The sequence below is a fragment of the Enhydra lutris genome, unplaced genomic scaffold (genome assembly GCF_002288905.1).
Source record: "Enhydra lutris kenyoni isolate GAN:26980312 unplaced genomic scaffold, ASM228890v2 scaffoldscaffold26, whole genome shotgun sequence".
NCBI classification, from domain to species: domain Eukaryota; kingdom Metazoa; phylum Chordata; class Mammalia; order Carnivora; family Mustelidae; genus Enhydra; species Enhydra lutris.
In genome coordinates, this window is record NW_019154110.1 from 9,651,948 (window position 1) to 9,662,674 (window position 10,727).

The following is a 10,727-nucleotide window of genomic DNA, read 5'->3' on the forward strand; positions in this document are numbered from 1 at the left end:
TGTGGGACTCGATCCCAGGACACTGGGATCATGACCTGAGCCGAAGGCAGCTGCTTAACCAAATGAGCCACCCAGGCATCCCTAGCACCATACTCTTGACATTTACCCAGGTCATTAATAAGTATCTAAAGTTCTTTTTTATGACCAAGTAGTAGTCCCCCATATGGGTGTACAACAGCTTATCCATTCATCTGTTGAAAGACATTTCTTCCCTATATATATATTTTTTTCCATTTTAACAGTTTTTAATTACAGTCATACATAAGATTACTCTATTCCTGTTTCTTCTCAATTGTTTCATCTTTATATTTGCCCTTTTCCTTTCCTGCTTCGTGAGATTTGGCTTTCTGCTCAAGGATCTTTTTGCAGTCTTTGTACAGTTAGAGTCTAGTGCTAACCCCCTTGCCAGGGTGAGTGCCCCTGTGGACGGTGTGCTGTCCGCCGTCTCCTGCTCTGCTCGTTCAGTGTGGATGACGTATTTCTTCCTGTAAACCTGGACGACTTTGCCAATTTGCTGACCTCTGTACAGTGTCCTCACACAGCCTGTACTTCATCATGCTTTCGGATGGCCATGGATCGCACAGTGTACTTCTGTCTCAGCTCTTTGGAAAGTGGGGAATACATCATCTTCCTGCAAATATGAGAGGGTGCACTGGAATGCCGTTTATGGTTCCTGCCCTGGTCAGAAGTCACAAAGGGATTGAACTTCATGTTGGCCGCTGGTGCTTCTGTGATGGCTGCAAAAGGAAAGGGCTGCCTATGTATTTTTTAATTTTTATTTTGAGATAATTACAGATTTATGTGCAGTTGTAAGAAATAATCCAGTGGGATTTTGTCCTCATGATGCCTTTTTTTTTTTTAAGATTATTTATTTGAGAGAGAGTAGGGGGGGAGGGCGATGGAGAATCTTAAGCAGACTGCCCACTGAGCACGGAGCCCAATGTGGGGCTTGATCTCATGACCCTGAGGTCATGACCTGAGCCAAAATCAGGAGTTGGATGCTTAACCCACTGAGCCACCCAGGTGTCCTAACTCCTGGTGCCTTTTTATAGCCACACCAACCTCCCCTCTTTCCTTATATTTATAAATGGTAAATTTGTTTATTTACCTTGCCCTCTCTCCCGTTTCCATCCATCTGGTGACTAGGATCCTTCTGCCCACAGAACAATCCAAATTTTCCATCACAACATCTGATGCAGACCTAATCTATTCCCTAAATGGTGCTGCAGACTTCAGAATCCCTTGGGTCCACTCCCTTCCCTCTATCACCCTAAACACCCATTACAGTATTGCTCTATCTCCACTAGGTGTTAAGGAGGAAAGCAATCTGGTTGAACCAGTACTAATCCAGGGGGACCAGTGGTCCCTTAGCCTCCTAAGAGGTTGATAAATCGCTCCCCCCACTCTTCACCCAGTCCTTACTGTATTGAAATGTTTATCCTATAAGGATGAGGCCCTATCACTCCCAAGTAACTACATCTTATTTGGAAAGATAACTTGTCTCTGGTGGGAAAGTGTGTTCCAGACTATAAACCAGAAGCAGATATGTTAAGTCCTTGGCTTACTTAGCTGTGAAAGGTGACTTTTTTTTCCTTGATGGGCCTAAAGGAGTGATCATTCCTGAGTGGTTGATATTAAAGATATCTCATATAAGTAGACCAGCAGTTCAAAAGTTAAAACTTTAATAAGGTCTCTTTTCCCTTAGAAGCCATACAAAATGAGTCACAGGGTCCTAGCTTTTTAAGTCAAATTCTGTAGCTGCTTTGTTCTTATAATGTATGTTTCCCTTGTACTTGCTTCAGGATTTAGCAAGATCCTTTTTCTTTTCCTTTCTTTTTTCTTGTCTTGTCTTATCTTTTTTCTTTTTTTTTTTTTATTTCTTTTTTCTTTTTTTAGCTGTACTTGTTGGAAGGCAACGGCTGAGTTTCAAGTCCATACCCAACCCTTTGTTAAAGATTGGCATGGTTTGGCGGGTTGGGGGTGGAGGGGAGTGGAGGAGCATAGTATGATATAGGGGAGAGAGAGGGAGAGACTGATTCTTCCTCATCACCACCACCCCCGCCCCCTTCCAAAGAGCACCAGAAACTCAAAGTCCAGGTCTGATCAGTCCATGACCGCTCCCCTTTCCTCCCATTGTTGGCCTTGGCAGATTGGGCTTTTGTAGAGGGAGGCATTTCCTTATCAGTCATAACCCCCCCCCCCCAAAAAAAAGTCTGTCTCCCAACTGGTAGATCTTCAAGTATTGTTACAAAGATGTGGAAAAAATATTTGGGGGGAGAGGAACCACCCCTCTTTAGTCTAAGAGTTAACTTCCATAGGCTGTTCTTATTCTTTTTAGCTTCCTCTCCTCCTCTTCTGAGCCCACTTACTCTCCCACAAGAATTTTCCACAACAGTGACAGCGGAGAGGCTGTGGAGGAGGAGGTACAGAATTGCCTCTATAGGGAGCTTGAAAGTCAGGGACATGCCCATGGCTGCAGCTTTGAACGAAGTAGGGAGCTGTTTTCTATGCATATTTATATTCTTAAGGTAGTTGGGGTTTTTTTTTGTTTGGGGGAGTGTGTGTGTGTGTGTGTGTGTGTGTTTACATTTTTCAGAATTGTCTTCCTGATTAATGTCAAGCAGCAATTTTGGAAGTGCCTTACAGACTGAATATTAAAGCTGTAAATAAATAGAGCCTCTTTTGATGTTCCTTTGGTTGGTTTTGTTTTGTTTCCCCCCCCCCCTTTTTTTTTTTTGAAGTAATCTCTATGCCCAAGGTGGGGCAGGAACTCACAACTCTGAGATGAAGAATCACGTGCTCTATTAGCTGAGCTAGCCAGGCGCCCCTGTCTGCATTTTTAAAATCTGACTTTAAGTTTTGAGGATGTGAGGTTTTTCAAGAAATTCAGGGTTGACCGATATCTTGATATTTTTGCCAAAAACAGTGTCACCTTTTGTGTATTGTATGAAATCATCTGGTGTCTGAGAATGAAGAGGTAAAAGAATCTAAAATCTCATAGTGCTGCATCATGAAGGACAACTTCTACCTGTCTGCCCTAACAGAGGAGGACGATGGTGTCAGTAATGCAGAAAGCAAACATTAAATTCTCTAGTTCTAAATGCTGTTTGCAGGTTTTACTATTATGTAGTGTCAATAATATTTTTCCTAATCTGATACAAAGATTTCAAATCTGGGTTTAAGTTTTGTGCTCATTGACCCTCCAAGTGAAAACCTCAGTGTTCAGCAGTGAAATCGTTTTCAGTGTCTTTATGTTGGTTTGGTAACTGTGAGACGGGAGGAAGCGAGGGGGCAGAGGAGCGGCCTCAGGAGCGTCTGATTTGTCTGTTGGAGGAGGCAGCAAGTGTGTGAGGAAGCTGTTGCCATGAATCGCTGTCTGCGTACACGAAGTCTCTCGTGTTCTTGTTTTCCTTCCCTAACAGCGTGTTTGGCGTCCTCGGTGTGAGACAGAAAGGACTAGTACCTTGGACGTACCGCACTTTTATTTCACTTGATCGTACATCCTGTTGAACTGGGCCTGACGTAACCATCCTTGTCTGAGTGGGAGACTGGGGCAGGCAGCCGAAGTGACCACCAGCGAGTTAGGGTTTAGCCCTTCCCTTCTCATCTGGTAATAACCCCTGTGACTCTTAGCAAAGCCCTGGAGCAGCTCTTCCCCTACAGTCAGGGGTTTTGAGGTGTTTAGTATTAGTATTGGTATTTAGTATTAGTATTCCAAATCTCGTGGACCCACAGAGAATGTAGGTGGAAACACAGAACAACTTGACACTGATTAAATTGAATATTTCAAACCCACAGAACTTCTTAACAGAATCTCCTGGTTTGGCTTCTCAGTGACAGAAGCTCCTCTCTCTTTGAATCAGAAAGAGATTTTCTTGAATTGAGTCTTGGATACCTTTTGAGCTCATGCCAGCCTCCATACTAATCTTCTTCTCCTTTTCCTCCTAACAGCTGTCACTGAAGTGCAGAGCTCCTGAAGTCTCCCAGTACATCTATCAGGTCTACGACAGCATTTTGAAAAACTAATAGACTGGTCCGGGGCCCTCTGGCCACGCTGTGATTGGTGCAAAGCCAAGAACTCTTAAGTGGAAGAAGTCGTATTGCCGTGTAGAATCTGAACCCAAACACACTGAGGCCACCCACCAAGGTAGTGACTAGTCTAACCTGTGCTAACATTAGGGCACAACCTGTTGGATAGTTGTAGCTTCCTGTGAACATTTGTAACCACTGCTTCGATCACGTCCCACCTCTTGCCACCTGCCGCTGCGATCTGTCCTTACTTGTGAGCTTCTCCGTAGTGTGCCAGTGGCTGGCATTTTTGAGTGTAGTTTGATATTTTGTAATTGAGAACTCATTTCAAAAGCAGAAAAAGACAAAAAATATTAAAGCAAGGAAAAGTGTCACTGAAACATAAACTGCACTTTATTGTTTTATATTTTTGTACATATGAGAAGGAGAGGGAATAGCGTCCCTGGTAGAACATGTTAAAACAACTGACCGCCAGGAACCGCACAGTCCTGGAGGAAGAGCTGTGGTTCTTTGCCCACCCTGGGAGGGGTTCCTTATCCCTGGTCACCTTGTCCCTCATCATTTGGGTTTTCACTTTTTTTCTCTCTCCAAACTCCCTTTCCTTGTGGTTCCACCTACCCTGTGTTACCTCATTTGATAGCTCTGCAGTTGGGAATGGGGGTCTTCCTTGTCAGGTGCTTCAGGGGCAGGATATAGGGCCTCTCGGTCCTATAGCTTAGAGAGATTAGAACTTACTACATTCCTTTCCCTCGATCTAACACACAGATCATGCTGACCAAGGAGTTTTCGTAGAGATGGGGAACAGGAACCAAAATGGGCTTCCCTCACTCCCTTCCCTGGATTTAATTTCTCAGGTCCAATTCAGATCGAAAATCATGGTTTTAGTGTTGAAACAGACTTTGACTAATAACACCAGCCCTGTTTTTCCTAAAATGGAAAAAGACAAAAGGCAACAGACAAAAAGATAAACAGATGTTAGCTGCCTGAGGCCTTTAAGCTGTTGCGGGGGTGGGGACTTGGTCTCCTAAATCCCCATCAGTGTTGTTTTCACTACAGGAGTGTCTCACTGATTTTCCTTTCTTCAATGCCTTTCTCTTGCCCTCTCCGTGCCTGCTCCTTTATGGCTCTTTTCCTACTCCACACTGATTTTGGCACTCTATTCCTTGGCATCAGGGTATCTCGGGTATCTCTCTTCGCTGGAAGGTACGGCCAGATGCTAGAATGAGAGCGTACACTTTCCCCACGTGCTCCTGAGGCCAGCAGGGCAGGTGCAGATGAAGTGAGACGGGGTGCGCTCAGAGAGGCCACAGACTCACTCGATCCCATTAGCTTTCTGATCTGCCCTGTTACTTAGGCTCCACGGCAATTGGGACCATCTCAGAGAGTCAGGCAGTCTTGTCCTCTCTCAGAAGGTGGGAGGTGTAAAATCCCCTCAACACTTTGGGTGTGTTTTGCCAAAGGATGCTTTATGCCCAAAGCACCAACTGTAGCAGCGTCCACACTGTTATATCTCTGGGCACTTGTCACACTGCCTGGTACCCAGTATTCAGGATCCATGAACATGACCGCTCCTCTCAGCTGCCCCACACAAGGTACAGGCACTTTGGGGCCCAAAGGACTCATGTTGAATTCAGACCTCAGAGTGAGTCCAAAAAGAGGAATCCTAGAAAACAAGAGCAGAAGCCACCCCACAGTCCAGTCGTGTCTGAAATGACCCTGATTCATACTAGCTACAGAGCTTGGGGGGAGTGGGTCCCCCAAAGCAGTTTTCTAAACCTTGAGATTCCACGAGAAGAATGACTGGGGCAGGGGTACGGGGAAGAGGGGAGGAACTCGCATCCTGCACTCTGCACCCCTGAGGCATGTGGAGAATAGGAAGTAGCACAGGGCATATATGTGTTGGGTAGAAAAGCGGGCTCGTAGTTTCCTTGTTGGCAAATCATTCGTGGAGCCGGATGGACACAGGCAATGAAGAAGGTTCACACTACAAATACCGTGTTCTCGTCTCAGAGCAAACTGCTGTTCCACAAGGAAGTGTATGTGTCATCTAAGCAGACAGAACAGTTTTATACCAGAGTATGTCCCTCTGCACCTGACACGGGGCTTCTGCCAACCTCCCCAGCAGCGGTGTGTAACCGCTGCTTTTCTCAGCTCACCTGCCTGAGCCAATCCGGGAATTCTTCGCGCCTTGGGGAGGCTGCCCTGAGTGGTTAGGAAGGGATTCTGTTCCGTGGAAGAGGACCTCTCTCCTGAAGAGACAGCACCTATTGCCTCCCCTGCAGCTTCCCTTTTGGCCCATGTTGAGTTCGGCTGAAGTGGGGAGGCGGAGTGGAGCCTGCCCTCCACTCTCTCCTTTGCCTCGGTTTGTCTTTGTAACGTCGGCTGGTGTCCTATGAAGGGCAGGGAAGCACACACACACCCAGAACTCTTGCTGGTCAGAGATTCCCTGAGTGTCTATCCTCGCCCGAGCCTGTTTCCTGTGTCTGTGTTGTGCAGCTTGGGACTCTGGAGAGAAATTGGGAGTGGGAGGGGTAAATGGTGCCCCAAGAATGCTTATCATTCTTCGGTTTTGGGATCTGTTCTTGGGGAGGGTGGGGGTTGGGGGGAAGCTTGACCTTGTGTCTTCGTCAATAAACTCATTTACACAAAATGAAGTTTGTGGTGTATACTTTGCTTCCAGAACTGACACTCTGGGACACAACACTGCTGCCCAGGAGGGGGGGCGGGGGGGGCATTAAGAACCATACTACTACAACTTTTCTTTCGGCTGCCCCAACCTTCCCAGGATTTAGCCAGATGAAATAAGATTGACCTGAGGAGGAATCCTGTACCTTTCGCAGAGGCTCCTGTCCGTACCGCCACCGCTGCCACCACAGGCGGGACCTGCTCGAGGGAGCCAGCTTCGTTCCCTGCCAGGGCCCCTGCCGGGGACCCGGAAGCAGAGGCAGCACAGCAGAACTACTCACCAGTTTCCTGTTACCCAGGATGATTTGTCTCGAAATGCATAAAAGCTGCTGGGACCTGAACTTGGGCCTCGTGTGTTCCCCAGTGAATAGAATCAATGCTTGAAAGCAGGCTTCCTTAAGAGTTCAAGTCTAGTCACCTGCATCGCAGGCGCTCGGGACCCAGGTGGCGTCAAGCTAGAGGCCCCACCCTAGATTCTGATGAGCCGGAGCCTCTGAAGTCTCACAACCTGGAGCGGGGCAAGGAGGCTGAGGGATCCAACCCCAGATGCCCTCAGACTAGGACCCGAACCTGTCACCGCTAGAGTGATTGTGCGTTAGCTGCTTTGCACGGTCCTCAGCAGTAGCCGCTTTCGTTACTTGGGTGTCCAGACTCCGTGGAAGAATTGTCTTTGGCAGCCAGCAACTGTTTGCTTGTCATCATGTTGCTGGGTTGCAGTTCGCTCAAGCTCTGACTGGAATGACCCTTGGGAAGTAGCGGGGCCAGGGTTGGTCTTTGTTGAGGTTCAAAGTCAAAGAAATGAAGAGAGATGGGCCTTTCTGAAATCTGTCTGGATTCACCAGCTAAGAATGATACCAGGTCGGGCAAACTCTCAGGGCAGAGGCTTTCAACATTTTTGTTAAGATTTTAAGTAATTTCCACCCAATGTGGGGCTCGAACTGACAACCCTGAGATCAAGAGTGGCACGCTCCACTGACTGAGCCAGCCAGTCGCCCCTCAGAGGCTCTCAACTCTTGGGTGCACATGAATACCACATGTAAAGTTTCAAAAACTGATGATTTCTGCTCAGCCAGGCTCGGGTGGGGCATGGGGGCTATCTGCATTTTAGAAGAACTCCCGGTGTTTGCACCGTGCAGCTGGGGTTGAAAATCAGCTACCTGAGAAAGACACTCCGGTATGCCTACTTACTCTTAAACGAATGCTGGTGTTCCTGTAACGGGAAGAAATGCTGAAGCTCTGGGACGGTGGGGTATCCGTGAGATAGGAGAAAGGGATGAAAAGATGCAAACTTCCCGTTATAAAATAAGTCACAGGGGTGAACAGAAGGGAATACAGTCAGTAACGTGAAAGTTCCACATGGTGACAGGTGGTAACGTACACGTACTGGGGGGAAGGTTTCATAGTGTATGTAATTGTGGAATCACCGCGTTGTACACCTGAAATGAACACATTGTATTTCGCCTATACCTCAGTTTTTTTAAAAATGTTAAAAAAAAAAAAAAATGAAGTTGCCAAATAAAATGGCAGTTGTCCAGAACCATTCTAGGAAAAAAAAAAATGGGAAAGCACTTTTCACGCACATGATACCTGCCTACCGTACCCCGTGAATCTGGCATTATCTCCACTTTTCAGGTAAGGTGCGACAGACGCCCCGTGTGTGTCCTTACCCCAAGACACTATGGATTTCCCTTTGAGTTCCCCTGAGAGTTCTGTAGGAGTCCCTCCCTTGTCCCTCTGCACTCAGCCACCAGGCTAGTGGCTGGCCCTGCTAAGCCCCCTAGTTACCAGTACATAGAACTAAGAGCAGGCCACGCTGGCCCCAGGCTTTGACCTTCCATTGCACTTTCTCGGCCGCCAGAATGGCAACTAGGAAATACTGAGATCTCAGGTACGTTGTTTCTGAAGCCTGAAAACAGTTGAGGACTCCCGGGTTTGAGCCTTCCTACTCCCACCTCATGCATTGATGCTTTTTCTGATTTTGCTTGGACCCAGATTTCTCTTCCCTGCCACCCCCAGCTCCAGGAGGCAAGAGCCTGTTTATTTTAATACCTGGTTTGGCACTTGGGAACGATCACACCTCCCCCGTTGTTACCCGTTTCTATCTCCTGAGCACTAATCCTAGAATCCCAACCAGCCCCCAGACATGTTATTAGCAACAAGGATGTTTCTTGAAAAGTTTCCGAGTTGGCTGCAAACTTGCCATCTCAGTTTCTCATTTAGCTTTTGCCCTGCCGTTCGTGATGCTGCCAACAAGGTTCGGAAGGCTGACTTGGAGGTTGATTGGACCCAGAAGGACTTAATCTCCCGAAGTGTCACTTTGAAACAGGACTGTCCCAGCGTTCTGGGACAGAGAGGACGGCTCAGCGGCTCCTTCACACCATATCGGTATTAGAGGAGGATGTTCACAAGCAGCCTCTAGCTCTCCCTCCCTGGTTTCATTCACTTTCCACTTCCGGTCTTAGGCTCCAGAATCCCGCCAAACAACCTTTGAAAGCTCAGTGGGGTTTTGAGCTGTGATGGGGTGCAAAAAAAGCAATCAGCATGGTCTTTGTTTATTCTGTCCCACTTGGGTGTCTGGGCCTTGGGATCTACTTGTAGTACGCAAGCAATCCGTACATCTCCCCCAGAGTGTGAGCTTGCGTCTCAGGCATCCCCAGCTGAACCAGAGCCACGTGAGGCCCAAGGTCAGACAGACTCCAGGACAGGGCGCCTCAAACCTTTTCACCAAGGTAATTAGAGAGTGAGCAGGCCCTGCCAGTGTAAGTTCTCAGCCCAAAGTGACTCCCAAAAAGCTAAATGACCTAGCTAAATATGAAATGCAGGCATATTTTACGTTTTATGTTAGTACTGTGGCTGCTTGTTTTTTATATAAAAATACTATTTTAAATGACCTACCACTGAAGGCAAGGATGAGATCCCATAATTAACCTATGGCTTTGTGTTCTCCTAGCAAGAGAAGTTTCTGAGAAGCCTGGCGCCCAGGTATGAGTGTGAGCATCACAATTTATATTTCTACTCCACCTTGGGCTGAAATAGAACCAGAAAATGGGGAGTGGGGGTGATGGCATGGAGGGGGGCGGTGATGGCCAGGGGAGTAGACATAAAGTCTGAGATCCTTGGGCAAAGTAAGCATGAATGATTTCGAGATACAACAGAGGACGGATGGTGCTGTGGACAATTTAGTCAAGTTAGGAAATGCTCTCAGTCCCCCTGGTGTGACCCCACAAGGGTCCATAAAATCTGATTTCTCTCTGCAAATTCTTCCAGGTGGAATATTTCTTGGAGGAAGCCATATCCTTCTCAGCCCTGTTTTTGCTTCTAGCTGCTTCCCTGGTCCCTCTCATACCCCACCCCAATGCCCTAAGACCCCAGCTAGAATAAATGGAAACGCTTTCCCAAGGTGGTGTCCAACCTCCCACATGAATAGCTGCATGTCTTTTTAAAAGGCAAGAAAAAATAGAGGTCACACGTTGAGACTTCCTCCAGGTCCCGCACTGTGATTAAAAACTCTCTACACCTAGGGCGCCTGGGTGGCTCAGTGGGTTAAAGCCTCTGCCTTCGGCTCAGGTCATGGTCCCAGAGTCCTGGGATCGAGGCCCGCATCGGGCTCTCTGCTCAGCGGGGAGCCTGCTTCCTCCTCTCTCTCTGACTGCCTCTCTGCCTACTTGTGATCTATCTCTCTGTCAAGTAAGTAAATAAAGTCTTTAAAAAAAAAACTCTCTACACCTAAAAACAAAAACAACAACAAAAAAACTCTCTGCACCTGTAGCTCCTTTAGGCCCTGAGGACAACTGATCACATCTCCACTTTACAAATAAGGCAATAGAGTTAGGACAGTTCAAGTTACGAGCCTTTAGTCACATAGTAAGAAGGTGGGCCAGGATTTAAACCCAGATCTGTCCAATTCTGAGGCCCAGGCTCATAACCACTATGCTTTCTGTCTGGATGGGAGAGGGAGGAGGAGCAGTTGGGAACATGCCCAAAATGCAGAGCCCAAAAGGAGGAGGAAACTG

The 10,727-nt window shown here is 47.3% G+C and overlaps 1 protein-coding gene and 1 pseudogene across 2 annotated transcripts in view; one reads left to right on the forward strand and one right to left on the reverse strand.

The window, feature by feature from the left end:
* The window catches only part of LOC111151383 (adaptor related protein complex 2 beta 1 subunit), a 129,835-nt gene extending 123,215 nt beyond the window's left edge, over positions 1-6,620 (forward strand). For both annotated transcript variants that reach the window (XM_022509370.1, XM_022509371.1), the window contains one exon: positions 3,952-6,620. In XM_022509370.1, the coding sequence (XP_022365078.1) occupies positions 3,952-4,026 (75 nt within the window). In that variant the 3' untranslated portion in view covers positions 4,027-6,620. The remainder of the gene's footprint in view (positions 1-3,951) is intronic.
* On the reverse strand, positions 273-711 carry LOC111151384 (annotated as a pseudogene).
* Positions 6,621-10,727: the final 4,107 nt, after the last annotated feature.